A 24,515-nucleotide genomic window follows, 5' to 3' on the forward strand; every position below is an offset into this window, starting at 1 on the left:
ACGCGGTTGGAATCCCCACTCCACTTCCTAGCTCATCATTTGCCTCAGTTTCCCTTTCCTAAACGTGGAGCCGATAACAGTACTCACCTCTTAGGGCTGTTGTGACGAAAAAATGGCACCGCGTCAATAAAGCGGACAGTGCCGAGCCCGTACCTCGTATCCTCATCAGGGCTGCGGTCATTACCGGCACCTTTTCCAGCTCTCCAGCGCGCGGGCCAGGGGCTGGTCTGTCCCGGCGAGGCTTGGCACTCCCCAAACGCCGCCACGCGGGTTTGGACTTGCTGGCGCCAAGCTAGGCTCCTCGACAGACCCAGAAGGTGGGCGGGGGTTGGTGGTGACGTGGGACGTGGGGACCTACCCAAGCTCTCCTGGCCTCCTCCACCTGCTCTGCTTGGAGAATTTGCTCTTGGTGCCAGGCGGGGCGGTAGGCGGCGTGGCTGCCCGGCCCGGCTCCATCAGCTCGGTCGGTCTTTCCGAGGCGGCGTGATTCAGAATGACTTTGTGCGGGTGAGTGTCACGCGAGCGCAGAAAAGTGGGAGGTCAGACTTGGCCGGGCGGGCGCACCGTCGGAGAGCGCCCGGCGCGGGGGCTGAGGGCGCGGGGGCTGAGAGCGCCGGGGCCGGGGGAGGCGACGGTTGGTCTCTAAATTCAGTCCAACCCGCGTCCTCCTCCCCCCCCCCGCCCCCAGTAGGTGAGGGCAGGGAGAAGGGGACGGCGCCTGGGGACTCTGTTGCTTTGAAAATTTTTTTCTGTTGAAAAATTCGACGTGGAGGCTGCCTCTCGTGACCGGGAATGTGGAAAGGAGCCTTCGGAGCGCAGGATTCGGGTCTCTGGTTGGAACCCGGAGGCGCTGGCCCAGGAGGGCTGCGGCCTCTTTCCTGGTCCCTGGACCGGTCGCCTCGGGGACATGGGTCCCCGCGCGAGGGCCGAGGGCTCTGGACCGTCGGGGAGCGGAGGCTGCGTCCCTTCCGCAGTTTCAGAAAACACCCGAACGGGAAGGATTTGGAAAGCCGATTTCCAGGTCCACACGCACAGCCTCGCCACAGAGTGAATTCACGACTGTGTGTGTCCCGGAGCGCTCTAGAGCCTCAACGGGGAGCATAATAATGAAGGGAGAAAGGAGACTTGGGGTCTGCCTTAACGTTTATAAACTACTTCGAAGGATCAGAAATAGTTTGTGCCTCTGTATCCCCAAAGTTTCTTTCCCCTTTATTTTTCCACACTAGAACAATCATCTAGCACAAGGAAGTCATCTCGTGCAAACGTGGTGAGATGATGTTTGTTTTTTGCCTGGAGGCCAGCGAGCAGGAAGGAAACAGGAAAAGAGAAAGACTCTAAAAGGGAGAGGAGTCTGATGTTCTTTTTTGTTTGTTTGGTTTTTTTTTTTTTTTTTATTGGTTTATATGTCCTAGTCCGATGTTTTCGGAGCATTAAAACAAAGCACAATTGATCAATTGGGCAGCTGGACTCACACAACAGGTCTGGGTTTAACTGACGTTTGCTAACTTTCTCTACCATCTTTTTTTAAAAAATATATTTTATTGATTTTTTACAGAGAGGGAGAGGGATAGAGAGTTAGAAACATCGATGAGAGAGAAACATCAATCAGCTGCCTCCTGCACACCCACTACTGGGGATGTGCCCGCAACCAAGGTACATGCCCTTGACTGGAATCGAACCTGGGACCTTTCAGTCCACAGGCCGATGCTCTATCCACAAACCGGTTAGGGCTCTCTCTCTACCATCTTAAAGCTGCCGGCTGGTGTGACCTTGGGGGAACTAGAGTTCCTCCCACTGAAGTAACTTCTTTTGTTTGTTTGTTTGTTAATTCTCACCCGAGGATATTTTTAAAAAATATATTTTTATTGATATCAAAGAGGATGGGAGAGATAGAGAGATAGAAACATCCATGATGAGAGAATCATTGATCGGCTGCCTCCTGCACACCCCACACCTGAAACCCAGGCATGTGCCTCACCCGCAATGGAACTGTGACTTCCTGGTTCATAGTTTGGTGTTCAAGCACTGAGCTACGCCCGCTGGGCAACCCCAGGATATTTTTTCCATTGATTTCTAGAGTGTAAGGGAGGGAGGGAGGAAAGGGGTGAGAGAGATTGATTGGTTGTGTCCCTCCAGCACACGCCCCAAACAGGGCTTGGGATCAAACCCATGACCAAGGTGTGTGCCCTTAACTGGGAATCCGACCCGTGACCCTTCAGTCCATGGATGGACGCTCTAACCACTGAGCAAGACCAGCCAGGGCCAAAGAAACTTCTATTAAACTTTCCTTTGCTTCTAAGTTTACTTTTTCATTCAAAAATGTCTGAATTAGAAATGGGTACATTCTGTGCCCATTTATTAATTGGTGTCTGGGTGTTTTTCTCATCATGAATTAAGATTAGATCTTTGCTCTCGTAATAGTCAATTACCATTTTAATTTCAGTGTTGATTTTCAGTGTGCAGACATTTTTAAAAGTTCGGATGCAGACACAAAGATAAAGCACATAGGAATCATGAGACTACCTTTCTAGACAAAATAAAAATCGAGTCTATTGGTTAACTGGCTTCCGTAGGGAGCTTGACGTCAGGGCCATCCATGCTAGGGTACAGGAGTCCCTCAGGACAATGAGGATCACCATCTTCTTACTCAGGACTAGACGGCCCTCCAGTCTCTGCCTGGTCCCAAAGCTCTGTATCTGGACTAGGAGAACTGCTTGGCAGCGTTAAATAGCTGCACCTGGCTGGAAGGGTGGAGCGGTCATTCGCTCGCACAGATGCCTGGCTCATTTCCTTATTTCTCACTGACTTTATAAATTGGACTTTGGCTCTTTCTTTTTTTAAAAAAATATATTTTATTAATTTTTTACAGAGAGGAAAGGAGAGGGATAGAGAGTTAGAAACATTGATGAGAAACATCGATCAGCTGCCTCCTGCACACCTCCCAATGGGGATGTGCCCACAACCAAGGTACATGCCCTTGACCGGAATCGAACCTGGGACCTTTCAGTCCGCAGGCCGACGCTCTATCCACTGAGACAAACCGGTTAGGGCTTGGCTCTTTCTTGAATATTTCTCAAATATGGTCCAACCAGAATAGCAGACCCATACAATTATAATTTGAACACCCCCACTTAAGCACAAAAACAGTGCAATTTTACCAGTGTAGAACATTTGTCGTTATCTGATGAAAATTCAGCTGTTGAACATTTTATTGGCAATCTTTACCCACACAATTCCTATTAATGTCTGCATTAAAATGCTGTCCCTAGCTGGAACCAGGTTTGATAAAAAGAACTCCAAGCTGAGACAGATCTGATCACATGGTCAAACTTGTCTAAAAGTAAATAAAAGTCTTTTTTTTTTTGCCAGTGCTTCTATAACTTGATTACCTCAAATACACCTATCTTTTTCTGAATACCACTTTGGAAAATCAGATGTTACAGAAATATATAACAAAGTAATGAAAATTCCACCTAAAATTTTTGTATATTCTCGTGGTTTTTTTGTTTATTCCACCCACTTATTTACTTATTTCAGAACCAGTATCATACATTTAATAATTATAACTTTTTAAAATATATTTTTTATTGATTTTTTACAGAGAGGAAGGGAGAGGGATAGAGAGTTAGAAACATTGATGAGAGAGAAACATCTATCAGCTGCCTCCAGCACACCCCCTGCTGGGGATGTGCCTGCAACCAAGGTACATGCCCTTGACTGGAATTTATCCTGGGACCCTTCAGTCCGCAGGCCGACGCTCTATCCACTGAGCCAAACCAGCTAGGGCAATAATTATAACTTTATAATAATTTTATTATTTAGTGGTAGCACAGCCTGCGACACAGCCATTCCTCTTATTTGTAATATTTTCCTTGCTATTCTCATGTGTTACTTCCAATACACTGTAGAATCATTTTGAAATTTTAAAAATCCTATTGTGGTTTCATGTATGTGATTATTATATTGAATTTATAGAGTAATATATGGTGAAGCTACACCAGTACAATATTGAGTTATTCTCGTCAAGAATCAGGAATTTATCTTCCTTTATTTATATTTCCCTAAGGTAGAGGTAACTTGCTTAATGCTTAATTCTTTATTTGTTCAAAGACAGAATTAATGTTTGATCACTGAAAATTAAAAAAAAGAGAATATAGGAATGTGTTGATATAAAAATATGTTGAGCCCTAGCCATTTGGCTCAGTGGATAGAGTGTTGCCCTGCAGACTGAAAGCTCCGGGGGGAGGGGAGAGGAGTGACAAGGTTTATTCCATAACTAGCCACTGTTAGACCTATAGGACAGTACAATCCTATCGGCCATTTGTAAGCTTCCCGCCACAGGAGGACAAAAGACCAGGAAAAATTCGCTGGACACCAGGAGGTAGACCACACAAGGAGTGGAAACTGGCCTGAAGGCACCTGATTGCACACCTGCATGATTGCACACCTGCATTCCATCTCATTCCGACCCCCCCAGCTCAGCCCCCAAACCGACTGATGACAAGTTTCCCACCAGTGGCTGCGCGTAAGGATGAAACTCCAGCTCCTGGTGCTGCTGTCATCGACCCCATGTCCCCCTCCCCTTCGGATATCCCATCCCCCACCTCCACCCGTAAATAAATTCAATTTTTCTTTTCTTTTTAAAAAAATATATATTTCTATTGATTTCAGAGATGAAGGGAGAGGGAGAGAGAGATGGAAATATCAATGATGAGAGAGAATCATTGACCGGCTGCCTCCTGCACACCCCCTACTGGGATCGAGCCCAAAACCTGGGCATGTGCCCTTGATTGGAATCAAACCAGGGACCCTTCCGTCCACAGGACGATGCTCCATCCACTGAGCCAAACCAACTAGGGCTGATTCAGTTTTTCTTTATCCACCGTCTGAGATGGCTCTTTAGCCTGCCCGCGCGCAACATCCACCAGGCTCACCTTCCAGCTATTCTACTAAAATCTTACTGTTTCTAATAGTTTCTCATGGAATACATTTTCGTTTTGCAGTATGCAATTATAAAAAAAAAAATCATGCTTCTTATTCCATTATTGTCAGGAACAAGAGAAGTATGCCCATTGCTATCATTTAACATTCTTAGGAAAGCACTGGTCAATGCAGCAAAATTAGCTTATGGAATAAATAAGATGTAACAGCCCTAACTGGTTTGGCTCAGTGGATGGAGCAATGGCCTGCAGACCCAAGGGTCCTGGGTTCGATTCCAGTCGGGGGCACGTGCCTGGATTGCAGGCTTGGTCCGATGTGCAGGAGGCAGCCGGTCAATGATTCCCTATCATCATTGATGTTTCTCTCTCTCTCTTCCTCTCCCTTCCCTCTAAAATCAATAAAAAAAATATATACATATATATGTATATATATATATATATATATATATATATATATATATATATATATACACACACACACACACATACATATATATATTTTTAAAAAGATGTAACAAAAAGGGGAATGAGAGGCATAATTTTTTTACAGATGAAATAATTGCATACTACAAAACTAACAATGTATTAAATGGAGAACGGTTGGACCAGGGGCGGGGACAGAAGTCTGTATAAGTCAGCTCCCCTCTGGCTCTGGGAGCACGTTTTCCCTTTCCACCAAGACTGCGGACTGTTTCCCAGGCTGGAGCTGAAGCTGAAATACCAATGACGTCTTGCAGGAGCAGGATGGGGCGGACCAGTCCAGTGCAGGGCAGCCGGGGCCCTGTGCTGTTTTCACAGCCCTGCTAGGTCACAACCGAGCGATTTGCAGTGAATAGTCTCCTTCTTCTCTACACCCCAAAATAGTTATTCCTGTGGGTGTTGATTAGATGACAATCAAGTCATTTAATAACTAATCGAGAAAAAAAGATTTTGCCCTAGCTCAGTGGTCGGCAAACTCATTAGTCAACAGAGCCAAATATCAACAGTACAACGATTGAAATTTCTTTTGAGAGCCAAATTTTTTAAACTTAAACTATATAGGTAGGTACATTGTTATTAACTTAACTAGGGTACTCCTAAGCTGGCCTTTGCTAAAAACTCAAGGGCCCAAAAAACCGCATGTGGCTCGAAAGCCGCAATTTGCCGACCATGGCCCTAGCTGGTTTGGCTCAGTGGATAGAGTGTCAGCCTGGGGACTGAAGGGTCCCAGGTTTGATTCCGGTCAAGGGCATGTACCTTTGTTGCGGGCACGTCCCCAGTGGGGGGTATGCAGGAGGCAGCTGATCGATGCTTCTCTCTCATCGATGTTTCTAACTCTCTATCCCTCTCCCTTCCTCTCTGTAAAAAATCAATAAAATATATTTTTAAAAAAAGATTTTAATGAAATGTGCTTTTTTGTGCCCCAACAGCTATAACTTTCTGTGGCTCCTCAAGATGTCCACCTTAGTCTTAGGATTCGGCCTGGTTTTATTTACGTTCAGAAGTATGTACCTTCATGAAGAGGTCAGCCTCCAACCAGTGCTCCCTCATCCCGATCCGGTGCTCCCTCGTCCGGATCCGGCTGTCCAGATGCTGAAGCTTCTACCTGAGGAACGACTCAGGTCCCTCTTTTCCTACGATGGCATCTGGTGAGCTATCACGCGTTCTCTCTCTCCCACCTTGGTCCGACAGCTCCCTCGCTCCTCCTGTGGTTTGCTCTGCCCTGTTGTGTCCGTTTTACAGATGCTTCCCTACTGTGAGACCAGGAGAGGGCTTGGTCTCCAGGGCACAGTCTCTGTTCTCTGCAACACTCAGCCAAGTCCCTGAAAACCTTGGAGGGCCCATTTAACTGCCAGCTCTTTGTCCCTCCAGCCTCCTCTTCTGGTGGGGCTGAGATGCCATTGGCATTCCTGTGATTCTCACGTTTAAAGAAGTTTGGTGCAGGGGATAAGTCGATAGAGTGTGGGCCTGCGGACTGAAGGGTCCCAGGTTCGATTCCCGTCAAGGGCTTGGTTGCAGGCTGTACCTTGGTTGCAGGCACATCCCCAGTAGGGGGTGTGCAGGAGGCAGCTGATCGATGTTTCTCTCTCATCGATGTTTCTAACTCTCTATCCCTCTCCCTCCTCTCTGTAAAAAATCAATAAAATAAAATAAAAATTAAAAAAAAGAGAGCGGGCCCTTCTTCCCATTCCCCACTCCTTCCCCTCCCTGTGTCTCTGTCAGGGGCCTCTGCTAATATTCCAGGACAGCGGGTCTGGGAAAGGCAGTTTCTCAGACAGATATATGCGGGATAAGGTCTCAGCTTCCCCCTCACTCATCAACACCCCTCCTCCCACCCAGTCATGTTCACAGTCTTCTTGTTTGTTTTAGGCTGTTCCCGAAAAATCAGTGCCAATGTGAAACCAAAGGCCAGGGCTACAACTTTGAAGGTGCCTATAGCCAGACAGACCTCCCTGCAGTGAAAGCGAGGAGACAGGCTGAATTTGAACACTTTCAGAGGAGGTAATGTAGACCGCCAGGGCTCTCGGTCCCGAGGAGGAGCAAAAGCTCTACTTTGTCCTGAGGGTCTGGGTTCAAAGAGAGAAGGAAGGAGCTCCCCCTCTTGCAAGGGTGCCTTGGAGGAACTATTAGGAATAAACCTACGAAAGAGAATGGAGGAAATAGCCCTTAAATGAAGATTTATAAACTTTGCATCAAACATTTCGTAATAAAAAAGGAGCAAAGGAATGAAGATAGTTTGCAATGTCAGTGTGGTGTTGTGGCCCTGTGTCCATGCACCCAGTTGTCATAGCAAGTGACTTTGTAGTGACTGAGTTACACTATCTTATTCATTTATATTGAGAATATACTGTCCCCCTGCAATGTGCATGGCCCAGAGTTAAAACACTCGGATGTACTGACCAGGGTTATTGATTGAAAAGAGCAGAAATTGATTATGGCTGGCTTATGTGAAAAGGGAATTTGTGGGAAGGATGTTGGGACCTCATCAAATCCATAGATGGTAGAATAACCAGGCTGAGGAATTAAGATACAACAGAACAAGCCCTGGCCAGGTAGCTCTGTTGGTTAGAGCATCGTCCCAACACACCAAGGTTACGGGAGAGAGAGAGAAACATTGATTTGTTCCACTTATTTATGCATTCATTGGTTGATTCTTGTATATGCCTCGGATTGAACCTGAAACCTTGGCATGCCAGGATGACCTTACCTTTAAACTTTAATGAAAAGGTAGTTGTTTTTTAAAGTTGTATTTCCCTGAGTAATATTGAAGCTGAGCATGTTTCATCTATTTATTATCCATTTGCATTTCCTCTTTTAATTGCCTAGTTATATCCTTTTCCATTTTTAAATGTTGCCTTTTTCATATTCCCATAAATACTCACTCCAATGGTCTGATCTCTCTTCCAGGTAATCTAAGTGGTGGTATCTTTGGTTAAACTGGGTCCCTCAAGGCTACATTTCAGCTGTGTTACCTTAGTCCCTCAAAGAGCCAATCTCACTGGATTGTATCATGCACTTGCCTTTGACTGAAGGTCGTTACAACAACAAAACCATTTGAAAATCATCACTGTGTTTGCTTTGAAAATATGGGGACGCCAACCACTTGCATATACAGTTTCTTTGGTGCAGAGCCAGGAAAAGTTTGACTTCCCTTCCGGAATTGGTCTCCTTTGCCCCTTTAAGAAGACCCGAGTACTGACAATCATTTTATACCCTGGCTACCAGGGAGTCACAGGTGACTTTGGTGTTCAGCTGCTGCAGCTGTGCTGGCCCCTACAGTCTGATTATTTTGTTTCTTCTTTTTTGCTGGTCATGATTTTTGTTTTTGTTTTTTAATGATTTTTGTTTTTTTATGTGCTTTGTTGTAAACTGCTCAGTTTGTTTGTGGAGTTAAGAGGCTGGGAGTAATGGAGGAGGGGAGGCTGGAGGGAAGATGGGGACAATGTACTTTCCATTTCTCCCCATTGGCAGCCCAAGGCGCTGGACGCAGGCACCACTTTAAGAACTAACCTGGGAAGGGAGTCAGGGCAGCTGTTAACAGTTCCTTTTCTCTGCAGGCAAGGGCTGCCCCGTCCACCGCCCCTGCTGGCTCCGCCCAACCTCCCCTTTGGGTACCCGGTCCACGGGGTGGAGGTGATGCCCCTGCATACAGTTCCCATCCCAGGTAGGTCCGCCCCATCCTGAGAGGACTCGGGCAACGTTCCTATTCCTTCTTAAGCAAAAGGAGGGAGCAGTCATTCATTGAGTACCTGCTGGGTACCAGCACCAGGACGAAGTTTGAAATGACTTCATTTAATGTTAATATCACTGTTTCCACCACTGGAGATCACCCTTAGTAGCTGTGACCTCCGTGGGGCTATGAAATAACACGGAAGAGGACAGATATCTGTGAGCCTCAAGGAATCTTAGGACATAACTGGCTTGTTGGTGTCCTACAGCATCTTGGGAGCAGGCAAAGCACAGGCCATCTCCAGGAATTAACGCTCCTGGGCATGAGGGCCTGGCTCATCCAGGGTGCTTACTTGGACCCCCCTTGGGGGTGGGTCTGCACTGGTGCTCCCAGTCCCCCCTCACACAGGGTGGAGGTGGGGAGAAGGTGCAGGGGGGTCTGCATCAGACCTGAGGAAGGAAGTGTCCATGCTGGGCCTGGCTCTCTAGGTACCTGCTGCCCTGACATCCCCATCCTGGAGGAAGAGCTGATGGTTGAGGGGGGCTCTGGCCCCGATACAAGCAGCACTATTTTCTAGAAATAAAGTAATTATTTGTTTCTTAAACAACTAAAAGGCTTGTACTGAGCAGGCCCTGGTTCAGAAAAACAAAAACGAAAAACAAAAAACGAAACTCCTTTCCATGAGGGATTTTCACACACGCCTCTAGTTCAGCAGCACAGCCCTGTGAGGTAAATGTTTATTTTGCCAATTTCCCAGATGAGCTTAGTAAGTTCCCTATGGCCATAGGAGGGTATGTTTGAAGTGGAACTTGAATTAGTCATACTATAAGAGCAGATGCTAAAGTAAATACACTTGCGGTTCATTGTTAGTGTTTTTGAATAGTTATTTAAAAATAATATGACACTTTGGATGATTCATTTTTTTATGGTGGTAAAGTATGCATAACAAAATTTACTATTTTAACCATTTTTAAGGGCACAGTTCTATCGCATTGAATACATTCACATTGTTCTGCAGCCATCACCACCATCCATCTAGAACTTTTTCATCTTCCCACTGGAACTCTGTACCTATTTAACATTACCTCCCCTCTGCCTCCAGCCCCTGGCAACCACCATTCTACTTTCTGTCTTGATGGGTTTGACTACTCTAGGTGCTTCATATATGGATGATTCATTATTTTTTTTATTGATTTCAGAGAGGAAGGGAGAAGAAGAGAGAGATAGAAACATCAATAATGAGAGAGTCACTGATTGGCTGCCCCCTGCACATCCCACACTGGGCACTGAGCCCACCACTCGGGCATGTGCCCTGACCGGGAATTGAACCATGACCTCCTGGTTCATAGGTCGCTTTTCAACCACTGAGCCATGCAGGCCGGGCAGGATGATTCATTATTATTATTATTTTTTAAATATATATTTTATTGATTTTTTTACAGAGAGGAAGGGAGAGGGATAGGGAGGTAGAAACATCGATGAGAGAGAAACATCGATCAGCTGCCTCCTGCACGCCCCCCACTGGGGATGTGCCCGAACCAAGGTACCTGCCCTTGACTGGAATCAAACCTGGGACCTTTCAGTCCGCAGGCTGATGCTCTTTCCACTGAGCCAAACCAGTTAGGGCTAGGATGATTCATTATTAATCCATTGCTTCTGTCCCTTCAGTAACAGACACCTGGGAGGGACTGGATTCATTCACAGCACCCATCCAAAGCTGAGGGTGGCATCAGAGGTTTTAGAACCGCTGGAAGGACCATGGGAAGCATCTAACAGAACCCTGGGGAGCGGGGAGTCTGTCAGCAAACACCCTGGATAGGAGGGAACACTTGAAGGGACTCTGGAAGCACATGGAGGCAGCCGGAAGGTGTGAGCCTCAGAGAGCCCTTGGAATCCTCTCAGATGATTCTTTTGTTTTCCTTTTCCCGTGTCCTGCAGGTCTTCAGTTTGATGGACCCAATGCCCTCATCTATAAGGCAAGAGCCCCCCTTCCCAGTCCCTTTGTGTACTTGGTATCCTGTCCTTGGCTCACTGCCCAGCCCCCTTCCCCCAGTGGTGGCTGGTCTCGGATTTTGACAGAGCCCCCATCCAGATGAAACATCAGACATGAGTCTGAGGGGAGGGGGGAGGGGAGGGTGCCTATGGAAGGCACACTTTTTCCCGCCGAAGGAGTGGCTGGAGTTCCAGGGAGGACTTCCAAGACCCCGCCAAGGCACTGAGCCACCGCGGGTGCTGCTGCTTCCGCTGCGAGAGGACGCTGCTGCCACAGCCACGGCTCCTGCATTGTGTTGCCTCTGCTAGGGCTAGCGCCACTGAGATGGATGCCCTGGGCCCTGCCCCGCTTTCCCCACTGAACAGAGCTCCAAATCAAGGTCTCTGCAAGTATATCTGACTGGTGGGATGTAGACCACATCAAGAGCCCTAACTGAAAAGGAGCCTGGGAAATGTAGTTTTAGTTTCCTCACCCCTGTATGTTAAACAGAGGTTGGAATGGCTAGAAGCCTCCTCTGTCCCCACCCCCAGCTAAGCCCTCTGCCACCCGCTTCTGTCACTTTCTCAGTTCTTTGTTATCTTCTTATAGCACTTATCTGTACCTGAACTACCTCATATGCGTCATGATATGCTTCTGGCCTCTCTTCCCCAATCCTATATAATAAAAGCCTAATATGCAAATTGACTGAACGGGGGACCGACCAGTGGAATGACCAGTCACTATGACGTGCACTGACCACCAGGGGGCAGACGCTCAACGCAGGCCCCAGGCCAGCCAAGGCGGGTGCCAGTGGGGGCCCCCCGATCGCCCTGCCAGTCGCCCCACAGATCGGCCCTGATTGCTGGCCAGGCTTAGGGACCCTACCCATGCACGAACTTTGTGCACTGGGCCTCTAGTAGACTATAAGCTTCTTGAAGGCAAGGAGTCTGTCTTATTCACAATTTCCCCCCCTGTGCCTGTAATTTGGATCTCAGAATATATCCATTGACTGACTAAAGTGCTTTCAGCAAAGCCCTAGCTGGTTTGGCTCCATGGATAGGGTTTGGCCTGTGGACCAAAGGGTCCTGGGTTCGATTCTGGTCAAGTGCAGATTGGCTGTAGGTGTGAGGGAACTGGCAGAACAGCAACAACTTGCACTTGGGGACTTGAGCAGTTGAACAGATGAAGGTGCCATTCATGAGGCAGAGAGAGGTTTATAGAGAGAAATCAATAGTTCCATTTTGAAGATATCAGTTTGATTTGCTTGTGAAACTTCCTAGCAGGGCAACCAACCAGACAGTTGGATCTCAGAAAGGGATGTACTGTAGACATAAATGTTGAAACCATCAGCAGATGGTTGGTATTTAAAGCCATGGGAACAGATGAAATCTTCTAGCAAGAAGGTGTTAGAATAAAAAGGCAAAGAGTGCCCTAACCGGTTTGGCTCAATGGCTAGAGCGTCAGCCTGCGGACTCAAGGGTCCCGGGTTCAATTCCAGTCAAGGGCATGTACCTTGGTTGCGGGTACATACCCAGTGGGGAGTGTGCGGGAGGCAGCTGATCGATGTTTCTCTCTCATTGATGTTTCTGACTCTATCCCTCTCCCTTCCTCTCTGTAAAAAATTAATAAAATATATCAAAATAAATAAAAAGGCAAAGAGTGCAGACTGAGGCCCTAAAAAGCTCCATTCTGAGGTTTTATTTATTTTTTATTTTTGTTAATATACTTTTATTGATTTCAGAGAAGAAGGGAGAGGGAGAATGAGATAGAAACATCAATGATGAGAGAGAATCATTGATCTGCTGCCTCCTGCACACCCCCCACTGGGGACGGAGCGCACAACCCAGGCATGTGCCCTTAACCAGAATCTAACCTGGGACCCTTCAGTCCGCAGACCAACATTCTGTCCGCTCTGTCCACTGAGCCAAACCAGCTAGAGCCATTTGGAAGGTTTTTTTTTGTTTTTTTTAAATATATTTTATTGATATTTTACAGAGAGGAAGGGAGAGGGATAGTTAGAAACATCCATGAGAGAGAAACAACGATCAGCTGCCTCCTGCACACCTCCTACTGGGGATGTGCCCGCAACCAAGGTACGTGCCCTTGACCAGAATCGAACCTGGGACCTTTCAGTCCGCAGGCTGACGCTCTATCCACTGAGCCAAACCGGTTTTGGCCATTTGGCGGTTTTATAGAGGAGGAGCTGGCAAACTGAAGTCAAAAGAATGGTGTTCTGCAAGCCAACAGATGCGAAGAGAAAAGAAACTGCCCCTGAATGCACCAGGCCCCAGGGCTTAATTCTCCTTTGCTGTGACCAGAGCAGGGACGCCATGCAGAGCCAGACCCTAGCTTCTGGGGCACCCATGAGCTTCTCCTCTTCACCCTACTATGCTCTGCCCCCTGCAGGCCCTGTTGGGTATGTGCCTTTCCTTGCATTTAGCCTCTTTGTACTTCACCCACCTTAGGTCACCCTGACAGCTTCTCTGGGGACACTCAACACCCTCGCCGACATCCCAGACAGTGTGGTGCAGGGCAGAGGCCAGAAGCAGCTGACCATTTCGACCAGTGACCGGAAGCTTTTGAATTTCATCCTCCAGCACGTGACCTACACCAGCACGGTGTACCAGCACCACAGGGTGGATGTGGGTGAGATCCTGTTCTTGGATGGCAACATGCTGAGGGAGCCGGAAACACCACTGGGCCCTCTCCAAGTCTTCCTCCTCCATGAAGCCTGCCTGCATTGAAGATGCTTTCCTTGCTCCTGTTTCTAACCCTAGACACCTAACTTCCAAATTCCTGTACCCAATACTATCCCCACGTTGCTACTGACCCCATAGAAGGGACTCCAGGCACGGACAGCCTGCTCTTCTCTATGAGGACAGATCATTCGTGCCGTGCACCTGGAAACCACCCAGTTCTGTTCCCTATTCTCTCTCGCTCTCAAAGCTGAAGACTTCAGCTGCGGTAGAGGAGGGAGCCAGTCTGTGCATCCGTTTATTGTCCTGGGTATTAACAGGAAAGAGGGATGTGGGGAAACTCCCAGTCCAAAGGACAGTGGCTTTGACTCCTTCTCAATCAACCCCCTCCCCCACGCTCCACCTCAGGAATTCCCTGGAGAACAATTCCTGCCATCCTCAGGGCAGCCCGGTTTCTTTCTGGATCAATCAGTCACCCTTTCTCTCTCTCTCTCTTTTTAATATATATATTTTTATTTATTTCAGAGAGGAAGGGAGAGAGAGATAGAAACATCAATGATGAGAGAGAATCACTGATTGGCTGCCTTCTGCACTCCCCCTACTGGGGATCAAGCCCGCAACCTGGGCATGTGCCCTTGACCGGAATCAAACCTAGAATCCTTCAATCCTCAGGCCAACGCTCTATCCATAGAACCAAACTGGCTAGGGCACCCCTTTCTCTTTTGACTAGCTACACAGGATGCATTCCCGGGACACCAACAAAAAGAAATGAAACATGCGCCCAGCCGGATGTAGCTCAGCAGTTGAGCGTCGACCCAGGAACCAAGAGGTCACGGGTTCGATTCCTGGTCAGGGCATGTTGCCCAGGTTGTGGGCTCAGTCCCCAGTGGGGGGCATGCAGAAGGCAGCCAATCAGTGATTCTCTCTCATCATTGAAATCAATAAAAAATATATTTTAAAAAGGGTTCCAGGGTCTTTCCTCTCTGAAATCAATAAAAAATATATTTTAAAAAACCGTAATATAAAAAAAACACACACAAAAAAACACCATAATATAAAAAAAGAAATGAAACATGGGGCAGATTACCCATGACTGCACACTAAAGAGCCAGTTCTCCTGACCTTCGGGTGTTCAAACACTTCCTTTCACAGAATGACCCTGTGAAATAAAATAGGGCCGGTATTATTATCCTGGTCTTGTAGCTGGAGGAGATTGAGCGATTTACCCAAGGCATTTCAGATAACAATGGCAAAGTCAAAGACAATCCGGACTCTGTGACTCCACACCTGTGCAGCCCAGCAGATTCTCACAAGGGCAAGAAATGTGAGTTTAGGAGGTCCTCAGCAGGTTGCCCCAGGGACACACAGCCAATCAGGAGCCAGAACACCACAGACTCCATTAGGTCCTCAGTCTCACCCCAGCCAGGACACTGTCTACCACACCTTCACTCCCGCGTCGCATGGGTTTCCCTGGGCAGCGTGGAGAGTGACCCAGACACGGTGCTGCCCGCCCTGACCTTATTTCTCCCTCCAGTGAGTCTGACGTCCAAGTCCTCAACAGCCAAGTTTCCAGTGACCATTCGCCATCCCGTCATACCCAAGTTATATGACCCTGGACCAGGTAAGGCCCTTGCCCCTGGGGCTGCCTGGTGGCATCCTGTAGAGCTGTTGGTGAAATTCAGGTCCCCCCTGAGATGGAGATGAGAATTGACCAAAGTAACAGTTTAGCCATGATTCCTGACAAGCTTGTTTGGAGGAAAACAATTCTAGGACACATTGCTCTAATATTGCTTAATTATATTTAACTTTTTATATGGTTGTGCTTATTTTGAAAAAGACCTAACGAATGGTAACATTTTAATAAGTAATAGTGCCAGCTGGCGTGGCTCAGTGGTTGACCATTGACCTATGAACCAGGAGGTCACGGTTTGATTCTCGGTTCCGGGCTGGATCCCCAGTAGTGGGTTTGCAAGGGGCAGCTGATCAATGATTCTCTCTCATCATTGATGTTTCTCTCTCTCCTTCTCCCTTCATCTCTGATATCAATAAAATATATTATAATTTTAAAAAATAAGTAATAGTAATAAAAACAGAATAGTACTGGAGCATGAATAGATTTATCAGTGAAATCAAATTGAAATTCCAGAAATAGACATGTTGGAATTTTACCATGTGATAAAGTTAACTTTCAAATTAAAGAGGGAAAGATGTATAGTGTGGTTTTTTAATGCATTTTTGTTTTTGTTTTTATATTAATATTTTTTATTGATTTTTTTACAGAGAGAAAGGGAGAGAGATAGAGAGTTAGAAACATTGATCAGCTGCCTCCTGCACACCCCCTATTGGGGATGTGCCTGAAACCAAGGTACATGCCCTTGACCGGAATTGAACCTGGGACCCTTCAGTCCGCAGGCCAACACTCTATCCACTGAGCCAAACCGGTCAGGGCTTTAATGCATTTTTGAACTTTTTCATAAAAATGATCACACTGGCCGAAACCGGTTTGGCTCAGTGGGTAGAGCGTCAGCCTGCAGACTGAAGGGTCCCAGGTTCGATTCCGGCCAGGGTCATGTACCTTGGTGGTGGGCACATCCCCAGCAGGAGGTATGCAGGAGGCAGCTGATCGATGTTTATCTCTCTCATCGATGTTTCTAACTCTCTATCCCTCTCCCTTCCTCTCTGTAAAAAATCAATAAAATATATTTAAAAAAAAAACCACAAAAACAAAAAACCCCACTAGAACAGTGTAAGTTAAGACAGTGAGGCTTCCCAAAAGACAGTGTTCTGACGTCCACCCTTTCTTGACCAGAGAGGAGGCTCAGAGACCTGGTGACCATTGCCACCAAAACGTTCCTCCGTCCCCACAAGCTCATGACCATGCTCCGGAGTGTTCGTGAGTATTATCCAGACTTGACCGTGATCGTGGCTGATGACAGCAAGCAACCTTTGAAAATTAATGACAGCCATGTGGAGTACTACATCATGCCCTTTGGGAAGGTAAATTCCTCCCTCCCAGATGGGAGACACCTGGGTCCTGGGACAAGCGGGCCCCAGAGTCAGCTTCTACCCTGGACGGGGCTGCTTCAGTGGCCTTCCCCAGGAAGCAGGGTCCTGGAGTGGGAAAGGGTAGGACTCTCCTCTGAGTCCCCTTGCTGACGCCAAATTCACAGAGAAGTCAGGCCACTCTCACTTTGCTGTATTAATGAGGTGGTTAATCTGCCTTCCCTCACACTTGGCGTGGAAGTTGATTGAGGTCATTCTAAGTGATTTGAGGTGTCTGACATCCCAAGGATTCCTGACATGCAGATCCAACTGGAATCATCTCTGTGATTCCAGCCAAGCTGGAGCAGCTATCTCTCTGTGTGTCTCTCTCCCCCGCACAGCTTCCTCCAAGGACACACAGAATGTAATAGATACTATACACACCAGAGTGTATGTTGGGTCATGCTCTGCCCTTTTGACTTGGTGTTAAGTGCTTTCTGCTCCCACCAAACATCTTCCAGGCAAGAAGGGGAAATGGAAGGAGAGCCACAGAGACTCGATCGGATGGAAAACCTACCCATTTTGGCCACAGGGCCAAGGAAGGGCTTTCTGGCCTTACAATCTTTGATCCAGAAAATCACTGTCCTTCTTCAGGTGTCTCTGAGACGTGGACTCCCTTTAACCCAGGGCTTCTCGATCTCAGCTGTATATTGGAGTCACCCTCACAAATTCTGACTTAATTCGTCTGGGGTGCAGTCTGGCTATTGGAATTGAGAAAGTGCCCCAAGCGATTATTCTAATGGCAACCACTGACCTAACCTCATTCCACCTACAGGGTTGGTTTGCTGGCAGGAACCTCGCCATATCTCAGGTCACCACCAAATATGTTCTCTGGGTGGATGATGACTTTCTCTTCACCAACAAGACCAAGATTGAGAAGCTGGTGGATGTTCTGGAGAAAACGGAACTGGATGTGGTAAGGGACAGTTGCCAGTTTTATCCCAGTTGCAACGTGTAGAAACAATCAAGAGAAAGAAGGAGAGGAGAAGAGAAGAGAGGGAAGTATGTGAGGGAAGAGGAGAGAAAAAAAAAAAGAAAGCAAGAAAGAGGAGAGAAGAGGGAAGGAAGGTGAGGGAGAGGGCTGAAGCAGGAGATGAATAGCCAGCACAACTCTGGGGTTGAAGGTGTCACACCAGGACTCAGGAGCTGTGCTTGAATTTTGTTTCTGCCCCCATACTTACTTTTAAAAAAATACATTTTTATTGATTTTTTTTTTTTTTTTTTTTTTTTTTAGAGAGGAAGGGAGAGGGATAGAGAGATAGAAACATCGATGAGAGAGGAACATCATCCATCTGCTGCCTCCTGCAAGCACCCCTACTGGGGATCGAGCCCACAACCTGGGCATGTGCCCTGACTGGAATCAAACCAGCCACCTCTTGGCTCCTGGGTTGCCGCTCAAGCGCTGAGCTACACTGGCGGGCTTTTCTTTCTTTTTTTTTTTTTTTATACTTACTTTTTTTGATGAAATAAAAAAATCCACCATTGTTTCATCTTTAAATGGTGTGTTTATGCATCACTTCTAACCTTCTCCCTGGAATGGTGTGAGGAAAGAGAGGAGTGCTCTGGGTCTGTCACACACCATTTGAAAAAAAATGTCAATGGTACAGGCTTTAAAAGCACAGTATCCTGAAGGACATTCCTAAACAGAAGAAAATAATAAAAACATCAAAAGTCAATTCACATACAAAAAAGGAAAGAAAAAGATGCTTATAGGTAACATTATGTATTGTATTCTTGAAATTTGGGAAGAGGATAGATCTTAAACCTTCTCACCACACACAATGGTACTTAGGTTAAGGCAACTGATGTGTTAATGAGCTGGATTGTGGTGATCTTTTCACAATGTAAACATATATCAAAACATCAAGCTGTATACCTTAAACATATACAATTTTAATATGTCAAATATATCTCAACGAAGCTATCAAAATAAAGAAAGAATGAAAGAAAGAAAAAGAAAGCAAATGGTCATGACATTGTGACCAGAGTTAACTCTTACTCCAGATGGACAATCCCCAAACCATCCAAGAAATCTCTTGGCTACTTTTCTAGAGACCGAATCACAATAGCATAAATGAGATAGAAGGTGTAGGTCCCACTCATGTCAAAATCCAAGCTGGCACTTCCAAGGTCACCCTGGACCCATTTCCTTCCCTTGCTGCTCTGTCATCCTTGTGGTCCTCAGTGGCAAGGCCAGAGGAAAAGGGGGAGCGAGGAAGTGAAGGACCATCTGTGTAAATCATTGCCCTTCAGCCAGGATTTAGCCACATGGTCAGACGTTGCCAGGGAAATGGGGAAATTTCTTCTTTAGCTGGATACTGAACTGTATCTTAATTTAACCCACTTAAAAGTCCGAGGGTTCGTTTACTAAAAGGAAGAAGGAAAGCACAGGTGATGGGGGATGTTAGCAGGCTTTACCATGCCATCCTGGATGATGGGTCCGGAGTAGATGTTCTGGCTTGTCCTGTTTGGCTTGGGTTCAGACATATAAATGCACATGTCTCCCATGAGCGCATGGACAGCTGCTCAGAGAATTGAGTGGGGAGCAGCGAATGGGAGGAAGACAGCTTGAGACAAACTGGGGGAAAAGCTGCCAGAAGCCTGGCAGGGGAGACCCCACCGAGAGCAGTCTCTCTTGGCTGCACCCAAATACTGCGCCTCCTAATGGAAGGGAGTGAGTTAGCTTCTGGAAAGGGTGAGCTTGCTGTATGGTAAGCAGAGCAGAGAACTTGTCTGCCCTTTTGGCGTGGTGTTAAGTGTTTTCTGCTCCCACCTGTGGGAACCCCTTTCACGTCCCGCGTGGTTCAGGGTTCCGGTTCAGGGTTCCGGTTCAGGGTTCGGGTTCTGGAGAAGGCCACACACAAATGAAAAGAGACTTGGAAAAGTATTAATTTGGAAATATTGGGTGCCAGGCGGGAGCTCACCTCTAGTGGAAGGACTACCCCTTGCTCTGGCCTTGCAATCCCTTTTATTGAGACTATGGGATACGCCCATAACCTTTAGGCAGGAAATTCCAATAACAGAAATTTACATGAAACAAACAGAGGTGGAGGCTGCTTCAGCTAACAATGTTTCAACTAAACAGTGAGTGATCAAAACAATTAAGGTTGTTGACCAGCCTTCCCAGTTTTCTGGCCACATCTTTCTATTAGTGGTACAATGATTGGTTTCCGGCATCCACCAAAGAGATTTTCTGGGGTGAGTAGGAATGAAGGATCAAAGGGACCCTGCAGCCGAAACTGGTTTGGCTCAGTGGATAGAGCGTCGGCCTGCGGACTGAAGGGTCCCGGGTTCGATTCCGGTCAAGGGCATGTACCTTGGTTGCGGGCACATCCCCAGTAGGGGGTGTGCAGGAGGCAGCTGATCGATGTTTCTCTCTCATCGATGTTTCTAGCTCTCTATCCCTCTCCCTTCCTCTCTATAAAATATCAATAAAATATATTAAAAAAAAAAAAGGGACTCTGCAATATATGCTGAAGGCTGTGGCCACAATAGCAAGAAGAGTAACGGAGGGACAGCATGAAGGGTAGATAGAGAAAGGGTGTGATTCTTGTTGAGGTTCAATCCAATAAGGCTTTCTGGCAGAGGCAACATGGATATCGAGTCTATGTTCTCTAATGTGGATTTCTCTGCCCGCGGGCCAGGTAGGCGGCAGTGTGCTTGGAAACGTGTTCCAGTTTAAGCTGTTGCTGGAGCAGAGTGAGAATGGGGACTGCATTCATCGGCGATCAGGATCTTTCCAGTCCCTGGACGGCTTCCCCAACTGCGTGGTGACCAGTGGGGTTGTCAACTTCTTCCTGGCCCACACAGAACGACTGCTAAGTGTTGGCTTCGACCCCCGTCTGCAGCGAGTGGCTCATTCAGGTGGGGAGGCTGGAGCTGGGCTATGAACTGACCCTAGATGTTTGTTCTTTCAAGGGCATGCTCCACTGATCACGTTCACTTGCCCGTCAACGGTGGGTTTCCTTTCCCTTTTTCCCCAAATGAAGGAGCTCATGGTCTCTCTTGCCTCCCTCTTCACCCTCTTTGACTTCTTGCCTCCTGCTGATGAGATACCCTCTCCATCCTTTCCCCACAGCTCTGTCCCCTCCCTTTTCCCCCACCCTGCTTCCTATTCTCATTTTCCAGAAGTCCTTTCCTATTTAACTGCAACTGGTTAACGGCCCCCTCTCTTTTCTCTCTTATTCCCTCAGTCCAGGAGTCCACCTTTCTGTCCAGCTAGAAAGCCAGTCTGTGTTTCTTTGCCTCTCTACGCATATCCCTGTCTGAGAAATGACATTATTTATTGCCTTCCGAATCAGCTGGGGCAGGTGGCTTTGCTTGGGGCTGAACCTCCGCAGGGGTACAAACTGTGTCTTCTCCCCTTGACTCTCTTTCCAGACCTGGAATATGGTCCTGGGTCTCTGGCCCAATCTCACATTTCTTTCTCTTGCTCTTCCTCTCTTGGCAGAGTTCTTTATTGATGGGCTCGGGAGCCTGTTCGTGGGTTCATGCCCAGACGTGATTATAAGTCACCAGTCCCGTTCTCCAGAGGCGGACCTGGAGCTGGCTGCCCTGGAGAAGACCTACAACAAATACCGGACCAACACCAATGCCCAGATCCAGTTCAAGCTGGCTCTCCACTACTTCAAGAACCATCTCCAATGCTCCACGTAAAGGTGCCTGGGCATCGGAAAAGCACCTGTTGACTGGTTGTGGGTATCTGGAACAGTGGAACCGGTGGTCAGGCTATCAAAAAATGGACTCCTAAAAAAGATGAATATTATAATAAACCGTATCGTGTGTTTGGCAAATGGGATGGGTTCAATTACTGGAAAGCACAATCAAAGGCTAGAGGTCATGAGAAATGGACCAATCACTGATCAGGGCAATGAAGACCATATTAATAATGATTATTTATTTGTATGATGCTTTACTGTTTATGAAGCCTTTGCACGTCTTTGAGTGTTATTTGGTGGCAGTGTTGCAGGCTGGTCTTTTTGCTCACAGTCAGAAGCATCATCTCCAGCATCATTGTCATCCACAAATTTTTATTTGGTTCTGCCTTGTGGACTCAGACAGCGTGAATAACCCAGGTCCTTGTCTTGAGGCGGTTGCAGCCTGGTTCAGTTCAGTCCACTAGCATCATTGGGCAGCCAGGGTCAGAGGATCAGAGGAGGGAGAAGTCACCCTGGCCTAGGCAGCTGTGGAAGGTTCTGTGGAGTTAGCTTATCTGGAGCCTGGAAGATGGATGGGATTCAGGCAGTTGGAGGGAGAGAGGAGAGCATTGGGTAGTCCACTGTCTGTCAGAACAAAGGTGTTCCTGGCATCAGACTTGCTACCATAAAGACACATTCCAGAACGCCAGGGATTGAACTTGGACCCCCACGCTAAGGTGCCATGATAAACAGTATAAGTGTGGTGGCAAGCCACTGCATTCCAGGGACTGGAGACCAGTTGTCGACTCTTCAAGACCCATGTCATCTACAGAATGGAGCATCACCTGTTATTGAGGAAGGCTCTCTGTCATCTTTGGAGTCAGCAGATTCTACAACTGATCGAGCCCTGCCCTTATGGCCGACAGTAACTCAGGATCTCTGAAGATGTGTCTGTGAGATATTAATAAAATCTAATGAAAAATATTTTAGTGGTCAAATAATTTTTTTAAAAAATTGCAAGTTACATTAGTATAGTAAAGGCTCTGAGAAGTTCTGTAGTAAAGGAATCTGTTTAAGTTTAATTCAGCATTTCTCAGATATGGATATAGACTGGCAATCATTTTTTATTCTCCCAAATTGGAAGTGAACACACCTACCTCATTCCATTGTTGTCATAAAGATCCTACTGCAAAAACCTTTCCAGCTTTAACTAATATGCACAATCACTTTGTGTACTAGTACATGCATTTTATGTACAACTAGAGGCCCAGTGTACAAAATTCGTGCACTCAGGGGGGGGGCATCCCTCAGCCTGGCCTGCGCCCTCTCGCAGTCTGGGAGCCCTCGGGGGATGACCAACTGCTGGCTTAGGCCTCCTCCCCCCTCCCGCCCCATTCCAGCCTACAAAAAAGCCATCTGTCAGACATCTTTGGCGCTGCCACCGAGGTGGGAGAGGCTCTTGCCACAGCTGCTGCACTTGCTAGCTGTGAGCCTGGCTCAGGGCTTCTGGCTGAGCAGCGCTCCCCTTGTGGGGGCACACTGACCACCAGGGGTCAGCTTCTGCACTGAGTGTCTGCCCCCTGTGATCAGTGTGTGTCATAGCTACCGGTTGTTCTGCTGTTTGGTCGATTTGCATATTAGCCTTTTATCGTATAGGATAATGTTAGATAGGACAAAGGTCTCAAGGTCTGAGCAGTTCTTACTAAGTGCAATTCTTGCTAAATGTAGCACGGTATTTTGCAGATGCAGCTGTAACCCCATGAGCTTGACCCAAATCCAACCAGATAGGTTTAGCCAACTGCACAGAAGAAATCAACATTAATATTAACCAGATAGTGTATACAAGCAATGGCTAAGCCTCTCTTCTGGGATACAGAACTTTGGATATGAATCCCATCTCCAGAACTACCTAAGGACAATTATCTCTTTCTTGACCAGAACACCCCAAGTGGCGAACCTCTTGAGTTGGGTAGCATTCACAAGTCTGGGGATGGCCATAGGAGTTAAGACTCACTTGCTATTATCAGTCAGATTTTTAAAGAAATTGAATTGCCAATGAGACCTCAAAAACTTGCCGAAACCGGTTTGGCTCAGTGGATAGAGCGTCAGCCTGCGGACTGAAGGGTCCCGGGTTCGATTCCGGTCAAGGGCATGTACCTTGGTTGTGGGCACATCCCCAGTGGGGAGTGTGCAGGAGGCAGCTGATCGATGTTTCTCTCTCTATCCCTCTCCCTTCCTCTCTATAAAAAATCAATAAAATATATTTAAAAACAAACAAACAAAAAAACTTAACAGTGTTTCTGCTAGTTCCAGTCAATTTCAGACATCTTGTCTAGACATAGTCTTAGAGACTGGGAAATCCATCCTGGTAACCGCAGGCCTCTGCCTATTCTCTGGCACTCGGTTAAATTGCCTCTGCCTTGAGGCTATTCAAAATTGCCGTCTAAGGTACAGAGAGACCGTCTGTAGTCCGTTCTTTGCCCCCACGTTTTTCCTCATCGTGGGCAGAAAGTGCTTTTCTTTTTTAGAAAATGTTTAAAGCTTTGCAATGTTGTAGGCTGGTCTTTTTGCTCAAACTAATCTCTGGCTAAGTCTCCTGTCTCTGCTGGTGCTTTCTCTTGGGGTAGAGAATTCAGCCTTTCCAGCCTTGCAAGGCTCCAAATGATAGGACTTCCAGTAAATTTGGACTGAAAACCACTCTCAGCAAGATTATATTCTACCTGCTTTAAAAAAAAAATATAGCCGAAACTGGTTTGGCTCAGTGGATAGAGCATCGGCCTGCGGGCTGAAGGGTCCTGGGTTCGATTCCGGTCAAGGGCATGTACCTTGGTTGCGGGCACATCCCCAGAGGGGGGTGTGCAGGAGGCAGCTGATCGATGTTTCTCTCTCATCGATGTTTCTAGCTCTCTATCCCTCTCCCTTCCTCTCTGTGAAATATCAATAAAATATATTTAAAAAAATGTTCAGCTTCATTAACCACCAGGGAACGGCAAATTAAAACCACAGGAGAGATCGCTACACACCCACTACAAAGGCTAAATTTAAAAGGCTAATAATACCACCTGTTAGCCAAGATGT

At 47.0% G+C, this 24,515-nt stretch overlaps 1 protein-coding gene across 1 annotated transcript; it reads left to right on the forward strand.

Moving 5' to 3' along the window:
• The first annotated feature begins 389 nt into the window (after nt 1-389).
• Nucleotides 390-22,410, forward strand: B4GALNT2 (beta-1,4-N-acetyl-galactosaminyltransferase 2 (SID blood group)). Its single transcript, XM_080678748.1, has 11 exons — nt 390-507; nt 6,350-6,568; nt 7,290-7,421; nt 8,978-9,084; nt 11,029-11,066; nt 13,528-13,708; nt 15,293-15,379; nt 16,568-16,755; nt 17,576-17,716; nt 20,445-20,664; nt 21,251-22,410. The coding sequence occupies exons 1-11, from the start codon at nt 494-496 to the stop codon at nt 21,454-21,456; spliced, it is 1,533 nt and encodes a 510-aa protein (XP_080534874.1). The 5' UTR covers nt 390-493; the 3' UTR covers nt 21,457-22,410.
• The last annotated feature ends 2,105 nt before the right edge of the window (nt 22,411-24,515 follow it).

This window comes from Plecotus auritus, assembly GCF_963455305.1.
Source record: "Plecotus auritus genome assembly, chromosome: 7".
Lineage (NCBI taxonomy): Eukaryota > Metazoa > Chordata > Mammalia > Chiroptera > Vespertilionidae > Plecotus > Plecotus auritus.

What these genes read in the sequence shown, in the direction of transcription:
- B4GALNT2 (XM_080678748.1), top strand. An exon ending in GCATACAGTTCCCATCCCAG is followed by an intron (nt 9,085 to 11,028) that starts GTAGGTCCGCCC and finishes CGTGTCCTGCAG; the next exon opens with GTCTTCAGTTTGATGGACCC. An exon ending in GCAGCGAGTGGCTCATTCAG is followed by an intron (nt 20,665 to 21,250) that starts GTGGGGAGGCTG and finishes CTCTCTTGGCAG; the next exon opens with AGTTCTTTATTGATGGGCTC.